Here is a 21,056-nt window from a genome sequence, read left to right as displayed (position 1 = left end):
ATAAACATCTGATCATGTCACTTTCTCTTTCCTCCTGCTTAAAAATCTTGGGCAGTTTCCCATCACTTGCACTGGGGATAGCAAATGGTTTCCACTTCAGTTGCTGAGACAGATCTGTTGGTGTCGGCTGCAAGGAGTGGTGTCCTGAGAAGAATCGGGACCCACTGGCTTGCTGCGGGCTCTTGATCGATTACTGATGTCTGCCACAGGTGCAGGAGTGCAGATGGGTGTGCGTATTTGCCAGTTGGAGCTGGAATTTAAAGCCCGTGCCCTTAATGTCATGGGTGAGAACTTCCCAACTGACACCTGCCAGCTTCTCGAGCTCTCTCTTCTCTGTCAGTCCCACCTCCAAAAATACCTCCTTCTGTGCCCGCACTTAGAGGCTCCCATGTTGTGTCCTCAGATCTCCTTCGGTCCTGTCATTCCCTCTGCTTGTCGGGACTTATTGCATTAAGTTGGTCAATGATGCCTAGTCACCTTCCAGACTCAATCTCAGGTTTGTTTTGCCTTCTGTGACTATCTCTATGACGCTTTTGGGAGGGATTCATCAGCGCCTTCCTCCCTCGCAGATCCCATCGCTGCCCGGACCCCAGTTATGTCTCCTTCAACTGCTCCCTTGAGAAGCCTTCCAAGTCAAGTCCTGGGCTCTCTTTGGCTTTGCATCCTCAGAGCCCAGTACCAAGCAGAACCCCAAACCAAAAAACATCTCCCAAACGAACACACGGATGAATAAAAATGGCAGCGCACTCCAAAGTCAGATAGAAGCAATTTCTAGAACTTTCCCTGCATTCGGAGCCCTGAGTGTCATTTTGCACAGCCTAATTGTGGGTGATTTACTGTGCTAATAAAGCAATCACATGTTCCCCCAACCACGAGCCCTGAGTTGGAGCTTCGCCTTTTCTCCACCCTCATGGCCTCTTCCTCTCTCCCTTCCTTTCTCAGCCTGAAGACAAGCAGAAGGCGGCGGCTGCCTTTGCCCAGCTCCGCTGCGCCATGGAGACACTGGACATCTCGGAGGGTGAGCAGCGAGCCATTTGGCGGGTGTTGGCAGCCATCTACCACCTCGGCGCAGCGGGGGCCTGCAAAGGTACGTGCTTCCTGCCGAGCTCACCTGCGCCGCCAGCTGTCTGTGTTGCAGGTGCCTGACAAGGCCCTTCTCTCCATGAGGGGGGACAAGATCCACCTGTCATCTTCTATGTCTCTAGGACTGTTCTCTGGAAGACTGTGGGACCAGGCACGGTGAGATGGAAATGGGGCTAGGTTTTTCAAGGAAACCTCGTAGACCAGCATTGTTCTTTCTATAACTTTCTGTGGAGATGGAGATGTTCTCCAGCTGTGCAGTCCAGAACCAGCCCTGAGCTGCCTGTGGCTATTGAGCCCCTGACATGCAGCTAATGCAGCTGAGGGCTGGAATGTTTCATCGCATTACATTTTCATTAACATGAATTTAAATAGTCATATGTAACTAGCGGCCGCTGCGTTGAGCACCGAAACTCTAGAACACCCGAGAGATAGCTGAGTAGAAGCAATAAGGGTGCTGTGTTTCTACCTAGACATTTTGGAGATGTTCCCCCACCTTATGTGCTGAAGCTCACCCAGCCATCCTTCTCCACCTGAGTCTGCTCTCTGCCCTGAATCATCTGTTTACGGATCATCCCTACTTCAGCTTGGTTTTCCAAGTTGTTCAGGTCTTTCCTCTTGCCCTCACCCCTCCCTAGCCAATCATTATTCACCTTGCCCTGTAGAGGATCTCTGTGACAGCATTTCTGTCCTTGTTTCTCTATTCTTACTGTTTGCCAGTCTTTTTTTTTTTTTTTTTCTTTTGCTTGGACAGTTGCAGTAGTCTCATTGTTAATGTCTACTTTCCTCCCTCAGTCTATCTTCGTTGTGATCCTTGGGTTCTTTTCTAAAAAACATAGGCCTATTTTGCCATTCCCCTGTTTAGAATCCTCCTGAGGCTCTCCCTTGCCTGCTAACTCAAGTAATATTCCTTGACCTGGCATTCAAGTCTCCTCACTTCCCTTACCAATTTCTTTGGTCTCTTTTGGCACTGTAAAGGGTTCCGGGGAGACAGTGAGGATCAAGAGCAGCCTTGTTCCCACCTTCATGAGAGTCATGGTGACTTGTATTGTGATCATGTTTTTGTTTAGCACTTTCTAGTAAGGAGTGACTTCCTTGGGGCCCAGAGTTGGGATTTATTTGTTGAATGAAAGCATGTGAATTGAGGTCTGTCCTCTGGGGCTGTGTGCTGACTCTGGCTGACATTCTGGGTCATTTGTCTGTGGGCAGCAGACTTCTGGAATAGGCTGGCACATCATTCCAGCCATCCCCACCCTCCTGAGCCTTGGGCTTCATTCTTTTGATTCTCATACACGTGAGCTGCATATATTGGCCCACCGATTTGATTTTGGAAATTTCTAGAAGTTAAGCTGAGTCAGAAATAAGTAAGGTAGGGATCGCCCTGGTGGCCCAAACCAGGGACATACATGCTTGACTGAGCAAAGGTGAAAAATCAAATGCCACCTGCCTTTCCAAAAATGAGTCGTGGGCCACGCTCAACACATTGGGTACTGGGGCATCACTACGATTTTGCTCATGGGACTCTAGAGTCTCACTCTCAGCTCCCTTGTCAGACACACCATGGTGTGAGAACATGGCTGCATCTCCAACCTGAGCTGCCTTTCTTTCCCTGCAGAGCTCTTAATGATCTAGTAAAATCTCTACCCCTACAATTGGCTTTGTCTCCAGGAAGGGTCAGCCAACTATGGCTTATGGGGCTAAATCTAGTCCTCTGTCTGCTTTTGGACAGTTTAAGCTAAAAGTAGTTATTTCAATTAGATGAATATCTATCTATTTACCTATCTTTCTATCTGTAATAGTTGGGGATGTGTGAAAATTTTATGTTATTCAGATTATAGGATCCATAAATTAAAGTTTCATCGGAACACGGTCGTGCCCCTTCATCTACATATCTATGGCTATGTTCTTGCCACAATGGAAGAGTTGAGGATTTGAGAGAAGGATGGTGTTGCCTGCAAAGCTCAGATAATTACTATTATATAGCCCTTTACAGAAGAAGCTGGCCCATCCCTATCCTACACCATCCCCACGGAAGATCACAGCTACTGGGGAGCTTCATGCCTCCAAAGTTCCCGTCCCCCTTGGACCCAACCATGGCAGAGAGAGGATGTTAGGAATCTGGCCCTGCCTCTGACTTGATGTGTGGCCTTAAGCAAGTCACCTCTGTCTCTGGTCGTAGTTTTATCAGATGTGACATTCTGCCGTTGAGCCAGATTCGAGGTTCTTAATCCGGCAAATTTGTTTTCTGACAGTCCTGGGGCTGGAAATTCAAGGTCAAGCTGCCAGCAGGTTGGTTTCTCCCGAGGCCTCTATTCTGAGCTGCAGAGGGTTGCCTTCCCGCAGTGACTGGCCCTCCGCTTGCATGGGCACCTGTGTCCCGATCTCCTCTTCTGATTAGGACACCGGTTGCATTGGATTAGGGCTCACGCCAGGGACCTCATTTTACCTTAATTATCATGTTAAAGCCTCGATCAATGAATACAGTCACAATTTGAAGTCCTAGGCCTTAGTACTTTAACATATGGATTTGGGGAGGACATAATTCAGCCCATAACACATCCCCTTCCCTGAAAAGGACCAACATCCACTTTGTGCCCAGACCCAGCAGAGGGAGGGATATGAGGGGCTGTGACAATGGGGTGCCTTCTTGTGAATTTATCATCTTATTAGCAGACATGAGGCTTTCTAACCGGGACCATCAGCCAGCTTTGTGCATTGACTGGGTAGAGGGTGGGAATGCAGAGATCAGAGCAGGAAAGCCCTGAAGGTTCAGAGTCGGGACATCCATGGGCTGGGAAGGAAGCAAGCCTATTTTACAGAAGGGAAAGCTGAGGCTCTTGGTGCAATGAATTGGGATTGAACATCAGAATAGTCTGAGCTTCAGTGGGCCCCTCTTTCAATGGGCACAGAATGCAGTTGGTGGGAAGATCAAATGGAATATGGGAGAGGAGGCTGACCTGGACTGGGTCCCCTTAAGCAGATCCCGAGACAAAGATGTGGCTGCACATGTCCTTCTGGGAGGGTATCAGCAGTACGGGAGGGAGACAGGGAAGGGAAGGCAGGAGATACTTTAGTGAGTGCGTCACCCTTGGGCAGCCAGAACCCAGTTCCACTGGGGACCTCGGGTGACTCTGAGAAACATGGTTCCCGGTTGCATTACCCAGGAGACGAGGGAGCCGGGATATTTACTCACCACTTCTTGCTTCTCTGGTTGAAGATTTCTCCTTGGAGACATTAACACCCCCACTTCCTATCTGTCCCACGCTCGAGCTGAGTGCATGCCTGTAGACAGAAACAGCAGAGAGGCATGGAGAGGGATCCACAGCGCCAGACCGGGACGTATACAGGATGGCAGCTCTGGGATGGACCAGGCAAGGGATGGTGGATCGGTCATCAGCAGTGGCTGGTTCAAGGCTATCCTTCAGTAGAAGACGAGTCTAGGATTTTGTTATCCCCCAGTGTAGGTGGCTCTCCCCAGGTGGCCCAGTGCGTTGCCTCTTGGCTGCACTGAGCTGACACAGAATTGCCCCCACCCCCATCCCCACCCCAGCACTCGGCAAGGCCTGCAGATGGGTGGGACCCGCCTTCCGACTTCCCCTGTCAACCTCCAATACCACAAAGCAGAGGCTAACAGAGTCCCCTGGCCCACTGATCGGTCACAAGAGGAACTTGTCCATGGGGTTTCTCCCCTTGGAGCATGTGGGACGCCCCCTCTGATGTGGGCTCAGGGACTGGCCCGTACCTGGAGCTGCCTGTAACGATAAAAGGGGAAAGTCACATATATAAATATTTTATTAATACATGATTATGGCAATAATTTCTCCCAGCCTCCCCCCCACCCCTCCCCACCTTATAAATTATTTTAAGAGGAGCTGCCATCAGTCTGCCTGGGAGGCCTGCCCGATGATTTACTTACTATATATTCTGTTCTGGAAGATTTCATAATAGGTTGCTCTAAAATCAGCTATTAAGAATTTCAAAGTCATATATAAATGTCTTTGCTTTGTGTCATAACAGATCATTTTGAAATATATTAAGAATCATTTCCATTAATCAGGGTTTTTTTTTTTTTTTTTTTTTTTCACTAAAATGATGATCTCCTCCCAGTGCGCCTGGCTTCCTTATTTTGAGAGCCCTGATCTTATTTTTAAAAAACTGGTATCAGTCCATGTGGGGACATTTTAGGGCTCATAACCAGACTCAGGGTTTTTGAACTGTTAGGGCAACAACAACAGCCACCACGAATATCGGTTTAGTGTTTGGCCGTTTCAGAAGCACGGCTACCTCGGTCATGCCTCTTGATCAGACCCGATTCATTCGGAAATCCGGTGAGGACCAACAGCGCCGCTGGCAGGAGTCAGAGTCAGCCTGCCAGGTGCTCCCCAAGCCTCAGTTTTCTGCTCTGTAAAATGGAGTCAGTAGCGGCCCCCGGCTCACAGGCTCATTGTGGGGATTGAGTTGGTGTCCAAAAGTGTGGGGCACAGGACTTGGCTCGTGAAGTGTGGGCCCAGAAGTGTTCACCGTCATGCCTCTCCCTCTGATGGAGTAAAGAACAGAGACTCAGAGAAAGAGTTTTTCTCAGAGAAGAACTCTTTTTTCTCAGAGAAAGAGACATTGCACAGTGAGTATGTTCCAGGGCGAGGCTTGGAGGCTCGGCCGGTCGGTCTCCTGCAAATCTCCCTCTGCCGTCCTCACCTTTGCAATGGGCCGTGAGGGTCATCTGCTAATGCAGAACTGATTTGTTTTTTCTGGGCCCTGGGCTGAGAGCTTCTAGACAGGGTCACTGCCACCTTAGAATAACAGCCTGGGAAGAGAGAGGTCCATTACGATTCTCATCTTACAAATGGGGAGACTGAGGCTGGCCAGAGCTTTGTCCCGATCCCCCAGCGTACCCAACTAAAGTCAGAGGTGGCATTTGGACCCAGGTCTGCCCAAGCTCTGGGCCCAAACTTGGGGACCGCAGGTCCTGCCTCTCTTGCCCTGTACACTGCTGTCTCTGTCCTCACAGGCTCCCAGAGGGCTGGTGGGGTCACTTTCTCAGCAGGACTCTCTGAATTGCTTCTGACACCAAATGTGTGGGGTTTTCCTTAGGCCAGCTGATGCTCTGATTCTCCAGACATCAACTGGGTGTCCTACAATTCAATCTAATTCGATGCAGATGCTGGAGTCCGTGCAGACCCCAGGTTAAGGGCTTAGTCTCACAGGGCTTAGTCCCACAGGCCTGCCTGACCTCAGACCTGGACCACATATTTGGGCCATCCGTACTTCTGACCGACCCGCTATAAAGTTGGGGGCTTCCCACCACCCCCTCAGATTTGATAATTTGCCAGAGAAGCTCACAGAGAAATTTGATAATTTGCCAGAGAAGCTTCCAGAACCCTGGAAGGCCCTTTACTTACACGTATCTCTTTATTATAAAGGATACAAGGCAGGAACAGCCAAATGGGCAAGGCATGGGGGAGGGGCTCCCCTCCCCTACGCACCTTCCCCCACCCCCCAGCTCCTCAATGTGTTAGTTTAGGGGTTTTACGGTGGTTTTATTATTTAGGCATGATTGATGAAGTCGTTGGCCACTGATGATTGATTACTCAGCCTCTAGCCCCTCTCCCCTCCTCAGAGGTCCAGGGTTCAAGGCTTAAAGTTCTAAATTTCTAATCATGACTTGGTCTTCCTGGTGACCAGTTCTTGTCCTGAAGCTATGGAGTACCCCCCCACACCCCCACCCCAACCAGACCCCAGCCATTCATTAGTGTGCAAAAGACCCTTCTCCCTTCAGAAATGCCAACGGTCTTTGGAGTCATGTGCCAGGGACTGGGGAAAAAGACCAAAGGTGTATTTATCCCAGAGACCAAGCCCGTGCCACAGCCCCCAGACCTGGTTGCCCCATGAAAGGCCACTGAGCACGTGTGGGTGGTCTCAGGCTGATGGGGCCCCAGGCCCTCAGATCACCGTGGGGTCCCATTGTGCTCATGGCTTCTGGTTTGTTTGAGCCTTCAGCACCTACATCACACACGCCCGGCATCACCCTCGGGGCTGCCCTGAGCCTCCTCCTTTGTGGGGAGGATCATATCCTGTTCTTCCTGAAGTCGCCTCAGGCCCCCTCGGGCCCCCTGATCTCCTGCAGAGCTCTCCCACCATGCCTCTCCCCGACCCCCTTCGCGGTCCTGTTGGCCTCTGTGGTGGCCTTTACCCCCAAGAGGCTGGCTGCCTAGGGGGTTGTGGAGGGGAGCTGGGAACTCCCCTGTCATCAGCTGTGCCCTGGACAGCCTGGAAGTTAGAGGCTTGCCTTCCCCCAGGATTAGGAGGGGAAAGGACACGGGAGTTTTGCCATCAGCCAGTTCTGATTTGGATTTCAGCTTAGCCTTTTATCAGCAGGGTGTGACCTTGGCCAAGTTATGGAACCTGCCTAAGCCTAGAAGGAGGGAGGAGGAGGGGAGGGGAGGAGGGAGAAAGGATGATCTAGAGCTGTCTGGGGGCTCCCTCGAGGTGGCAATGCTAATAATGGCCTGACTCTGGGCCACCTCCCATGGACAGGCAAGGTAGCTCCTGGCTTGCTTGGTTCATTATCAAGTGACTCTTTGCAGAGGTCAGCCCCAGCTGGCTGTTGGGTCTTAGGAGATGCATTCTTCTGGGGGAAGAGGGACTGTGGATCTCCCCCACTCTGCACAGCATCTCCGCCTCCCTTCTGTCTCTCAGACTTGCTGTCCCAGAATGGTCCCTTGGGAAGGCAGTGGGAGGACGCTTGGGGGCTGGCTTCGCCTGGCAGGCAGAAAACTGTGGGTTTGCTGTTAACCGAGGCTCCCAGCCTGGGCCATCCCTTGGGAGCCATCAGGAAACCATTCATCCAACCTCCTGTTTCTTCCCTTTGGCAAAAAGTGGCCCATACAACAATTAGCCAGTGCCCGTGGGCTTCATGTGGCAGCAAATGGATGCTCTCTGGAGCTCACTTGATTGATAAGGACAGAGAGAGGGTAAAGGGAGGAGCAGGGCCCTGGCTTTGAATCCAGGCCTCCCCACCTCCTGGCTATGGGATTTAACTTGTGCAGAGTGATCTCCCCTCTCTGGCCTCAGCTTCTGGGTCTGTGGGTATGGCACATGGGAAGCATTCAGCGAGCTGGGACTTCCTTCTTTGTGCCAAGTATCTTGGTTGCTTGGCGGTCTCCACTGGCATTAAAGCCGGCCCGCAAGGTGGGCTGGGTGGTAGGTGAGAGCCCTTTGGTGGATGAAGGACACGAGCCTTAAGAGGATGCTCCTCACCAAGGGTGTACAATGAGCCATCTGTGCTAATGAACAGCGTGTTCTGAACCAGAATCCAGGTGTGGACTCACAGTCCAGTGCTCTCTCCATGGCTCAGCAGAAGTTCCTGAGGGCCAAGGGCAGTGCAAGGGCAGTGCTCAGAGCAGGTGGGCTCACGTCAAAGTGAGGACTCCGTCTCTTGGGGGCTGGCCAGGTTACTGTGCTATGTAACAAGTCAGCCCCAAGCCCCATGCCTTACGCACAAGCACTTCACTATCTCCCGAGGCTCTGGTGGGTCCGCCATTTGGAAGGGCTCAGCTGGTGGCTCCGGCTTGAGGTTAATCCTGAGGCTGCCGTCTCATGGTGGCTGGCAGGGAAGGAGCAGGGGCTTGGAGGAGGTGGGGACTGGCTGGGCATCTCCCTCTCCTGTGCGGTTTCCAGTCTTCCCACATGGGCTCGTTTGGGCTTCCTCTTGGCATGGCGGCTTCAAGTGCAAGTTCCCAGCGAGCAACCTGGAAGCTGTATCCCCTTTTCTCAGCTGGCCTCAGATATCATGCAGTGTCCCTTCTGCCATGTTCTATGGGTGATAAGCCTTTGACAGCTTCAAGGGCCAGGGGAGCCAGGCGCCACCCTGGGAGAGGGGCATCCGCAAGTTTCTAGAACGTGTAGGCAGGGAGATAGGGTTGCAGTCAGTGTGCCACAGTGGCTTTGAGCAAGTCACTAGCTTTCTGAGGCTCAGTTTTCTGACCTATACAATGGGACTGAAAAGAGCATTGACCTCACAGGTCCACCATATAGATGGACGGAGATGCTGTATGTCCAGGGCTGAACCCAGCACTGGGCACGTGGTAAGTTCTGGCTGTTGGAAGTTAGGATAATCACAGAGCCTGTAGAATCCAACAGCCAAGGCTTCCTAGCTCCCAGCCGAGGTGGCAAGAAGACACTTCTGTTTCCTACTTTCATTACGTTCACCTCTCCCCTAAGAGCTCCTCCTGAGCTCCATCTAATTGCTATTCATGTCTCTGTCCAGTCTCTACTCCCTGTTCCTGCATCTGGAAAGTTACCCCGTTAAGCAAGATCAAGCTTGGAGAGCTCAGAATGGAGGCTAAAGGCGTGGGTCCTGGGACCAGGCTGATCCGTGTTCAATCCCTGTTTTCCTGCGTGATCTCGGCCATTCCCTTGACCTCTGAGACTCAGTGTCCTCATCTGTAAAATGGGAATAATAATAGTTCTTTCCTCCCAGGGTTCTTGTGAGGCTCCCATCACTTAATCTGAATACGTGAAACTCCGTCATCGTGGTTATTAATGCTAGTATGATTATTAATGGAAAGTCTGTCCACTCCCATATGAGGAGGAGTTGGTGGGTTCCCCAGCAAAGCTGGAGTTCGCAAGGCTGACGCGGACTCTCCTTTCAGGATTGCCGTGGTCCCGTCGCCATAAGAGATGATGAGCCCTCTCCCTAGAAAGCCCGAGACTGTCACTCTGCCTACTGTCCCTCATTACTTCACAAAAGCGACAATCATGTTCAGAATTCCCAGTCGCCCCAGGATGAGTGATGCCTGCCTGGACGGCCCCATTGCTTTGCTTTCCTTTTGCTCTGAAGGCCAATGGGAGGTTTAATTTATTATTTTTTCACTAAATTTGCCAGTCCACTTGCTGCTGACCCTTCTGCCTAATATATGACACTGCCAAGCCCATATATAACCCGAGGAGGGGCGTCGTAATAGGATGATGAAGGGAGGTTGCCAATCAGATGGCGGGTTCCCCGCCTGCTCTAATAAAGATGTCAGTCCCGAATGAAAGGGGTCATAACTTGGGGAGCCCTGGTCGGGGGTGGGGGAGACACAGGAAAGAGAGACAATAGTAGTCATGACGGAAGCCCAGCCCCCCCACGCCCCTGCCTTCTGCTGGGACACCCTGATATCCAGCAGCCAGAGCCGTGCATCCAAGGATTGGAGGAGGGGTCAGGGCTCCCCACGCTAGCACGAGACCCCACTTGCAGAAGGCAGGTGGGAGTCAATACAGGGATCCCATCAACCCGAAGCATTTTACTGGTTTGGCTTTATAAACCATCAAGAACATCCCACCGTAAAGTTGTCTTCCTATGAGAAATGGAAACCATGCCAAAGAATAGAGGAGAAAGGGTCCCTCTGCCCTCAAAGGGATCATTGGTCATGGTGCAAAGGGGATGTTAATTACAATGGATGTACCTAGACGGACCTGGTGTTATTAGCTCAAGGCCAGAGTTTCCACTCGGGCTCATGCGTGCCATTGTGCCTGCTCTGGGTTGTGACGAAGGTGTAATGGCATGTCCCACCACGATGGCGTCATATAGGGCAGTTCGCTGCTCTCACAGGCCAAGGTCTGTTTCTGTTTGTTTCTTCTCTAGAATTTTTTGATTCAAAGTCACGGCAGACTCAAGGGAGGTTGGGGCAGGAACATGCAGTCCCGTGGGCCTCCTCCGACCACAGCCCGGTCTGCAGTGGTGGGGACCGGCAACTGGGTTATCGGGAAGTCCTTACTTCTCTTTGTTGACTGCAGAGATCTGCCCGTTATGAGGAGGGGGGTCTCCATAGGTGTAGCTGCCCTCCTGTGGGCTATTCAGGTGGCTTTCTCAGTGTTGGTGTTCTAGACAGCGCCGCACTGCACATGCTCATAGGCAGAGCTGGTGTCTGGGAGCGAGCATTTTGGAAGCATGGTCTCCTGGACACAGAATTGCTGGATGGAAGGGTGTGTTCAAGGCTTGACTTTTGGATGCACTCGGCCCAGTTCACATCCCCTGGATGTTACCCAGGTTGGCTCATGGAACCCTCTCAAGCCTGTGGCATAGGCACTTCTGTTTTCCTTTCCATTTGTAAGTGGGGAAGTTAAGGCTCTGAGAGGTGAAGTCACTAGCTCAGGGTCACACAGCTCTAAGTGGCACAAAGCTGGACCTTCTTTCTGCTGGGCCCTGTGTCCCTCGAGGGCAGTGGAAGGCTTGACATTTCTCAAAGGACTTACTGAGTCCACTCTGGGGACACTTCCTCTGTCCACCACTCTTGTCCCCTCTCTGCTTGTGAATACTCACTTCTGTTTCCACAGATGAAGTACATCAGGTTCTGGGTGGCGCCAGCCAGGACCCCCCATCTGTAGTTCCCGCACCCTGCCTGGGCTCCCCGCCCCTGGCAGTGGCTTCTCCCTGCCTGGCCCACAGCCCCCCTGCCTCCTGCTCCTAAGGAGACAAGCTACACACTTGAGCTCAGCGTCCATGCACTCCCTCTGTATTTTTCCCGGGAGCACTGATTTGGGTTGGTGTCTGGGTCCCAGGTGGCAGGAGACCAGGACTGTTCATTTCTTCAGGATCTGGGCAAAGGGACATCAAGTCACTGAGTCAGGAGGAGCAGGACAGCTGCAGTCTGGGCCTGTATGTTTCCTCCCTGCAGAGGGCCTCAGATGGTAAGCTCGGCCACTCATAGCCTGGGTCCACCCCGGCAGAAGCCAGGGAAGGCATCCCACCTGCCTGATCTGTGAACACCCCGTGAGGACAGAGACCCAGCTGCCTAGATGGGGCTACAATTGTGCCGGCCTGAGCCCCTCTTTGGGTCAGGCAGGGATGGAGGATCAGAGAGGGATAGGGCCTTGCTCAAGGTCACACAGTGAGGTTGTGGGAGAGACAGGTCCGGAATCCCAGTCTCTGGGTTCCTGGGTCATTTCTGAGTTCATTTTGCTCAGCCCTTCCTCCTCTCCTCCTTCCATCTTCCTCCTCCTCTCCTCCTTCCCTGTCTTCTCCTCAATGCCTTGGCTGCCCTGGGGCACCACCCTCACGTTCCAAGACAAAATTTTAGTCTGATTGAGGGAGACGGACCCAGACAAGTGCACAGAAGATACTCAGAGAACACGGTAGGCAGGAGACACTAAGTTCAAAGTGGATAGCCCCATCCAAGGGGTCCCACCCTTCTAGGGGACCTTGAGCTAAATCTCCAAAACTGAGAAGAAAGTAGGGAGGGTGCTCCAGACAGAAGAATGTCACCTAGCCAAGGTGCAGTGGCTCAAGCAAAGCCTGGGACCTCTGTGTTCCCACCTGCAAGGTACCAACTGAAGGGGTGAAGCTGGGTTGACATAGGGCTCTGATTAAGAGGTGACTGGGCCCTACAACCTAGAACTTGCACTGATCTGCTTGCACTGATCTGCCCTTGGACCCAGCATCCCCCAGGCTTGTCCCTGCCCCAGGCCAGTCCCGCCCGCCTGCCTGCCTTTGTGCAGACACAGTCCCTCCTTTTCAGCCGCACCCCTGCTGGTGGCTTGGCTCCCTGCCCGACAGCTGGTGCAGCCGGGCCTATTCTGGGCCACAGGCGAGGATTTATTCCACGTTTTTGGAGCATATTGAATTCATTCATTAAGCTGAAATGGTTGCTCAGGGATGTAAACAATTATAGTTTTAAAAAGCCGGGCAAAACCCCCAAGTGGCCACGGCTACAAGGCTCTGCTCGCCGGTGGCCCCATGCCTGGGGAGGCCGGAGTGGGATGGCTGGAACACCTGGACAACCAGGTTTCGCAGAGGCCGAGCCACTCGCCTGCCGCTGGCCCTGCCAAGGCCTGTCCTCCCCTCCCCCCTTCTTTGCCTCCGTTTCCCGTAAATAATAACAGGGCAGCTGATGCTTATCTCTGGCTTACGATGTGCGAGGCACGACTCTAAGAGCTTTAGCCATCTCAGCCATTTCACGGAGTGAGTGCTATTGCCCCATTTTACAGATGCAGAAACTGAGGCTCAGAGAGGGGAAGGACTTGCTTCATGGGGTTAGACCAGATGCCTTCTGGGCTCTCTTTAAGCCTTGATCACCAGAGAACCTACTAACCTGTTGTTGGGGCAGAGCTGGGGGTGGGGCGTGGGAGGTGGGGGTTGGGGCTGGGACTGGGGCGGGAGGGGGAGGGGAGAAGATCGCTATGGCTCCACTGCGCATGCCCAGACTCACCATTCCCATAAGGCGTGCATCAATAGCGCGGATACAGTAGCGACCACCCTACGGACTTGTTCACTGTTACTCTTTGTTGAGAATCCACTCTCTGCCAGACATGATTTGCGTGCTGGTTATTCCATTAGATCTTCATAGCCCTGTTTGGGAGGTTGTACCCATTTTATGGGTGAGTCCCTGGAGGCTTGGAGAAGTCAAGTAAGTTATCTAAGGTGGTGGATTTGGGGAGGGGAGCAACCCAGTTTGGGGCCGAGGAGTTCCATCCTTAAAGCCTTCCTTCCTGTTCTTAGGGCCACGTGATGTGGAGTAGTCCATGGCATCATCAATAAATGCAGATCGTAAGGAGAGCTCTTCACGTGGCTGGGGCATTGGTGAGATCATGTGCTTACTCAGCACCGGGCTGGACATGGGGTGAGCGCTGGGGAAGCACCAGCTGTTCATTGGCTTTCCTGGGGCCCCAGGAAGCAGCTCCAGAGGGGATAGTGTGATAGGTGGAGTGACCCGTTCTTCCTGTCTTGCTGAGGGACACTTGACTGTAGAGAAAGCATTTGGCTTGGGGCCAACCAAGACTGCTTGGGTCCTGGCTTCTGTCTCACTGGCTGTGTGGCTCAGGCAGGCACTCAGGCACCTGCTGCTGGCCCCGCCCCTGAGCCTTTGCTCCTAGCATTCCCCAGGGTAATCGACCTGTCATGCCTTCCCCCTACCCTGCTCAGATCACCGGCGCTAGGGACATTCTCAGCCAGCTTCACATCTAGTGTCTCATTTCATCTTTCAAACAACCCTCTGGGAGAGGAATCATCCATTTCATAGATGTGGAAACTGATGCTCGGAGAGAGAGGACATCTCGTACTCAAAATCTCGCAGCCAGTCTGAATCTGTTTTTGGATGTCCAGCCTCCCGCTTCTTTCCATGGTTCCCACCACTCCAAAGATGCCATGTCTGTTTTTTCCCTCCAGCCTCTTGATCATACTAGCTCAGGAGACTCCTACCCATGCCCTCTTCTCTTGTAAATTCCCCATACCCATTGGCATACTCCAGGTTCTGAGAAGTCCCTTGAGAATGCAGCCCTATTTCCCTTGGTTTAATCTGATGCTGCCCCAGGTGATTTGTCTGGTGAGACTTCTTTTTCCAAAACACCTGCTCATGTTCCCCAGATCATTGGGAGTGGTATGTGCATTGTCCTCTAGGGTGTGAACAGTGATTCCAGTTGGGTTCTGAGTGATTCCAGTTGGGTTATAGATGGCTTATAGGCCAGGCCTTGCAAGGGAGCACAGATTAGGCAGGCAGGCAAAGGTCCTGGGGCAGATGGCAACTTTCTCCAAAGCCAAATATATGGATCAGGTGGGAGGGCAGAGGGGAGGCAGCAAGGAGTTTCAAGAGAAGCCATAAGAAGAAGGAAGGGCAGGGGCGCCTAGGTGGCTCAGTGGGTTAACAATCTGCCTTCAAGCTCAGGTCATGATCTTAGGTTCCTGGGATCAAGCCCCACATTTCGCTCTCTGGTCAGTGGAGAGTCTGCTTCTCGCTCTCCCTCTGCCCCTCCCCCTACTCATGCTCTTAGGTGCTCTCTCTCACTCTCTCAAGTAAATAAATGAAAATCTTAAAAAAAAAAAAAAAAAAAAGCAGCAGCAGCAGCGGGAAGGGCTTTGATGTTCCAGTCTGTAAGAGGGTTGCCTTTCCATGATCCCAACAATAGGACTTTGCTGGGCACCCCTGGGCGGGAAGCCACAGCCACCTGAATTGAATGGGCTCCTGGGGTTTCTCTGGCTGACCCATTTGTTCCCTTTAAGAGCAGAAATCTCAGAGCGTGATCGTCATTACAGGAGCCGATTGATCGCTATTGAACAGACGCTGTGCTAAGTGACCTGCAATTGTAACCTCACTGAGGCTTCCCAAAACTTTCTGGGAGCAGATTCCCATTTTACAGAAGAGGAAACAGAGGCTCTGGGAGGTGGCAGGACCTCCCCAATGTCACAGGGCTTTAGGCGGGAGAGAAGGGATTTAAACCTAGGCAGTGTGTCTATTGTTTTTTCTTCTAGCATCTCTAGACTTTTAGGCTTATCTCTTCCCTGCAGGTGGCCTCCTTCTTCTCGGGCCTCCAAACTGTAAACCTCTATGTGAGGAAATGTGACCCAGATGCACCAGTGTTGTAAATATGTCACGTAATGCTCAGTAATTCAGCAACAGCACGGCTATTGTTGGAAGTTGTTGGAAGGGGAAATAACTTGGTTATTAATAAATGCAGGAGGCCGCAGTAATTGATAGCAATTGAACTCGTGGTGCACGGGGGAAAGCAGTCTTGTTATTATTTTCTCTCTCTCTCTCTTTTTTGTACTGAATGTAAAGGGAAAAACCTGCCTTTGCAGGTGGATTTGAGCAACTCAGAAATTGGTCCCATTGCATTCCTTTCCTCCTTCCTTCTTTCTGTGTCTCATTTGCTCCTTTGTGCAGCCTCTCCATTCAGATCCCAGCCTGCCTCTTACCAGCAGAGTGACCTTGGGTGAGTGACTTGGGAAAGGCTGTTGGTCCAGGGTTCCTCCTAAACCAGCGTTTTCTAAACTAGGGTCTCGTGGGACATTAGACCTTCAAGATGCTCCTAAAAGCAGTCTGAGGCCAAATTGGTCTGAACAGAATGTTCCCTTCTTGGAGATTCATCAGACATGCTTTCAAGGCTCTGAGAAGTCCTGCAGTTAGGAAAGTTGTTTCAGCAAAGACCAACTTGATATGATACAGGATTCATCTCTTCCCACTGACATGGATGAACATTCTATGGAACGATGGCTATGAGGAGCCCCTTTGGGGAACTGAGCCCCAGCTGTATGGCTGCTTTGCTCTGTCCCATACCACTCTGCCACATGGAGAGTTTCTGACTCAGCCCTTCCCTCGTTGGCACACTGGCTGGAGCCAGGCCTTCCCCAGATGTGCAAACGGCTACAGAGGAACAGACAAAGACACAAAGAAATAGCAGCCTGTCAAGCCTTGGGTGCCTTTCAGAGAACTGTCCTTTGGCCTCAAAAATTGAAGGGAAATCGAAACCAAACTTTGCTAAGTGTGATCAGCCTCTCAAACCCTCTCTGAGTCTTAGCACCTGACGTGGGTACAGCTGCTGAAGCAAGGGTTCAAGGCCAAGACGGTTCCTGTGGGAGGTGATCCTGGGAAGTACTGGGAGAAGCTTGGGGGAGGGGAAGAGGGGAAGGAAGGCTGCCGCGGAGGGTATGTTACCAAGTTAGCCACCGCTGTGGGCAAACTGTGGTTCAGTCCTGCCAGAGACCTCTGGGGGGGCAGCATAGAACACACACCCAGAGTTATCCTGCTCAAAGGGCACCTGCTGTCCCTGATTGAGGGCTGAGGATTTTAATTCCATGGCCCTTCCAGCCTCCGCTTGCATGAGCAAGCGCTATTGGGAGAGAACGCCCTCGTGAGGAGGGAGCACAATAAGCCCCAGGGCTATGGCAGAGCTGTGACAGGTCTGCTGCAGGTCTCCCCCACAAACCCGCATGTTGCCATCTAAAGTTTGTCCCCGTTTCGTTTTGACTTGACCTACATACAGCCCCTGTGTATGCTCCAGCTAGATCTAAAGTGGGCTATGTAGGGTACCAGAACCGCCCCAACCCCATGCCTCTGACCCGGGGATCAGAGACCTGGACTCAAGTTCTAGGTCAGCCACTTACATGCTGTGTGACTTAGGGCAGGGCAGTATCCCTTCCTGTGTCTCAGTAGCTTCTCCTATAAAATCAGGCTTAACAATTCCCAGCCTGCAGACCTCACAAGGCAGGTAGTTGAACGATCAGCCAAGGTCACAAAACTGTCCTTTCCCTCAGCACAGACACTCTCGGGTGTGTGTCCTCCAGGCCATGGTGAGATGCATGGACCATCTGTCACTAAGAATCAGAACAGACTTGGCATTTGCACATAATTTTTTTATAATAGAGAACAGATTCAGGGGTGGGTGGTTCCAATCATACATGCGTTGTATTTATGTAAATCCAACCATGCGTGCAAAGCAGATGCGAGGCTGGAGGTTACGGGTGCATTTCTTTTTGTAAGTCACGGCCCCCAAAGGCAAGCCACCCATTTCCTTGTTCTGCCCGAGGGAAAACTTGTTGTGCTGGACTTGTGAAGATAATTTACAGTACTGTATGCTACGGGCAATGTGAGATTCCCAAGGGGGATTTTAAGGGTCCTGGAGTTTTTGCCCTAGACTCTGACTTGAAATCAATATTGATTATGAGAAAAGACCCCTCTGCACGGCGTTGTGCTTAGAATATTGAATGCGGAGTCAGGAGACTGGAATTCAAATCCTGCCCCTGCCTCTCACCAGCTTCATGGCCTTGGAAGGTCACCCTGAGGTTCAGTTTTCTCGTAATTCAAGGGATGATGTAATTGTTGACCTCACAGGGCGGTGGGGAGGATTAAATGAGGCAGCAGTGTTCAGCGCTCCGCCCAGCGCCTGGCATGGGCTAGGTGTACAGTGCATGCTGCTGGCTGATGTGATATTAAGGCCCCCTTTGTGATGCTGTCAAACATGTGCATTCTGATTTCTTTTTCCTGGGTGGCTGAGACAGAGGCGGGATAACGGGTGGGCTGCCAGGGAACATTTCCTACTGCTCAACAGCACACGTCCTGTGCAGGGCTTGCAGGAGAGGGAGAAGATCCCTGTATGACGTGTGCAGAAGCCAGACTGTAGTTCTACCTGCCTCGGGGTCCTGGTTCCCACCAGGGCAGCCAAATACACCAGCCTGAAATGATCTCTGCATTTAGCTTTGGCATCTTTCTGGGCACAGGCTCCTTACCTCCTAGTGGATGGCGGGAAAGCACCTGGATTGGGTGTGTGATCCCCTGTGGAGCGGGCTAGAGGCAGGAGGAAATCCACAAACCCGCCCCACAAAGAGCACGCTCCTCGGAGCCAGCTCCGTCCTGGCTCTCTGTTTCCATTTCTGTCTCTCAGCCTCCCTCACTTTTGTTTGGTCTCGTATTTGATCTTTTTCCAGTACAAAAGGCTGTCTCAAAGGTTCCGATGGCAAGTGCCATGGGGAGAGGGGAACAGAGATGCTGTCTCCCCAGTCTTAATGGAGAAGCGGGGAGGGAAAGTAGGCAGGGCTGGCCATCATCGAGAAATGTGCATATCCTTTCTTGATTTCCTTCCATCATTTAATCACCCACTTGACAAATGTTTATTGAGCACTTCCTGGCACCGGCTCTAATCCGGATAGAAGGATGAATATACAGACTGTGTTGGAGCAAACCAGCAGGCGGCTACCGCACGGTCTGAAGATCCGCACAGGAGCCTGGGAATCCCGCCGCTCGGCCACTACTCCCTGTGCGGCTTTGGACCAGAAGCTAGACCTTGCTGGGTCTGTTCCCCACCTTCGAATGATCTCAGAGGCTTTTGATGAAAGTAAAGAAGAGGCAAAGGAAGCACTTAACACAGTGCCTGGCACATGGCACGTGCCATTGCTTGATGGCTGTCCTTGTTCATCAAGTGATGGCTTCTCAGAAGAGGGAGCCATCGTGTCCATGCGCATCCCTTGGACAGGGATCTCCAACCCCGGCAGCATTCGGAGGACAGCTTTGTCCTTGGCATTGGCGTAGGTTGGTGGGAGGTGTTGAGCCAATATGTGTCCACCATTCCGCAGAGTTGGCTCAGAATCCCTGAGACATGGCCCATATCTGGAGTGTGCTGGTTTGTCATCCATCCCCCAAATCCTCTTGCGAAGCCACAGATAGACAGATCTGCAGGAGGAGTCCCTGTGGCTACCAGAATGAAGCAGTCCTTGTTGGGTGAGTGGTGCCTGCTTGGGTTTCACAGGTAGAGATGGGACTAGAATGTTATTGATTGCCTTCTCAGGGCCAGGCACTCTGTTGGGAATCTTCCATGTAAGTGTAAACTTGTCACCCCATCCTTGCATACCAATGAGGAAATGCTTGGGGTTTTATGACTCCATTTTATAGAAGATGAAACTGAGGCCCAGAAAGGCAGTGCAACTTGCCCAAAGACTAGAGCTGGGAATGGTAGAAGGCAGGAAAGGGACTCAGGTTCTGTCTGGTCCAGTGTCCATGTTTCTGTCCCTTTCTCAGGCCCCACTGAAGAGGTTTTGGATTCCACCTGTGTCTGAACAAAGATAGAAGAACCCATGGGGTTGGATCTTGTGAACCAGCCAGGCTTCAGGGAACTGGAAACAAAGTACATTTTCCTGGCAAAGCTCCCTGTGTGCTTCCTGGATTTCCCCAGCAGGGTGTCCTCAGTGAGCACACTGGGAAAATATCCCCCTTGTCAGGCAGGATTTGGAGTCGGGTTGAGTCCGTTCGCTGCTCCTCTTTTCACAAAGAGCCATTGCCAATTCCATTCCTGACTTCTCCCCAGCTCAGAGAGGTACAGAAGGTCACTGCGGGTGGTGTGCGGGGGGGAATATTTTGGAGAGTGGCAGAAGAGGGTCAATACGTCAGGAGAGCGACAGGACATCGCCCACCTAGAACACTATCTCTTATTTTAATTCCCTTGCAACCCCCAACACAGGAAGAAAGAAGTCGCATTCAGGGATAACATCTTTAAAATCTCTAATACTCACTAATCTTGCATTTTGACAAAGAGAGAGCCAGAACTCTGGCTCCCAGGTAATTGTATCTAGTTAGAATCTAAAGATACTTTTGTGCTCATATTGTATTTATTTCTACTTTCTGTTTGTGACAGGTGATAATAGTGTTGGTCTGCGAATTGACTCCAGCTCACAGAGGGGAAAGGGAGGTCAAAGAAAGTAGTAGACCACTCCAGATTGGTAGGCAGCATGTGAAATTAGCAAGGGCACTTGTACACGAGGCTTGCCTCCACTGGCCCGCCCTGTACAATTCCACACCCCCCACCCCGAATCTTAAAATTTATACAGAGTCACATATTTAGTCCAGATGGTCTCAACAACACCTCACTCCCTTAAGGTTCCAACCTTAAAGATGGCTCCCCAGGGGAACAGGGGCCGAATGTCTGTTTCACATGGGAGGGGTTGAAACCATCCTCTCAGTGATTCCCTCCAGCAGAGGGGTTCTCATTTAAGATAATACTATAAAATTCCCTTTCACGATGTATTTAGTTGAGTGAAAAAGATAAATGAGTCCATTTTAAAGAAAGTCTGATCTAGGGTCACAAAGATATGGCAGATTTCCTAAAAGAGGTATTTGATGGATTGACTTTGGTGAAATAGTAGTTCTAGTACTTCGCGTCCCTCTGATTTCTGGTGATGTCTCTGAGTCAGTTTTCTCATCTGTAAAATGAAAATGACAAGATAGCCTTTGTGAGGATTTCATGATGATGATGATGATAAGTAATCACAGCTAACATGTACTGATTTTTTCCACGGGTTGCACTTGGGACTCTGATGCAGACTTTCTGACACCAGAAGCCCTGAGCTGCACAAAGATGACATGTTGAATAAAACGGGGTCAATGAATGGTGACTGCTTTCTTCACCACCATCATTACCTCCTTCATCATTTTTGCAAGTGGCAGGACTTTTTATTAGCTGTGTTACTTCCTGAGATTCAGTATTATCATCTGTGAAATGGGAATCATCTCTTGTGATGATCAGAGCTGAGTATCTGGCACTGAGGCAGTTGTCAATAAGCATGGCTGTTTGTGGCCCCTCAGTGACCTGGGGCCAGAGCTCCTTTTCCTTGAGTAGTGAGTCCCACACAAAGTCCTTGTCCAGATGTCCAGTTTTGCCTTAAACCAGGCTGATTCTTCAAGAGGTCATCTTGAAGAACTTGGCCCTTATCTCTTTCTGATGGATTGAAAAATCTG

At 51.4% G+C, this 21,056-nt stretch overlaps 1 protein-coding gene across 1 annotated transcript in view; it reads left to right on the top strand.

The window, feature by feature from the left end:
• Positions 1 to 21,056, top strand: part of LOC111160061 (myosin XVIIIB) — a 232,652-nt gene that overhangs the window by 24,185 nt on the left and 187,411 nt on the right. Inside the window, 1 exon segment of the mRNA XM_022522870.1 lies at positions 943 to 1,087. Coding sequence (XP_022378578.1) covers positions 943 to 1,087 — 145 coding nt within the window.

The sequence above is a fragment of the Enhydra lutris genome, unplaced genomic scaffold (genome assembly GCF_002288905.1).
Source record: "Enhydra lutris kenyoni isolate GAN:26980312 unplaced genomic scaffold, ASM228890v2 scaffoldscaffold73, whole genome shotgun sequence".
NCBI classification, from domain to species: Eukaryota; Metazoa; Chordata; class Mammalia; order Carnivora; family Mustelidae; genus Enhydra; species Enhydra lutris.
This window is presented reverse-complemented; position numbering and strand designations above follow the sequence as displayed.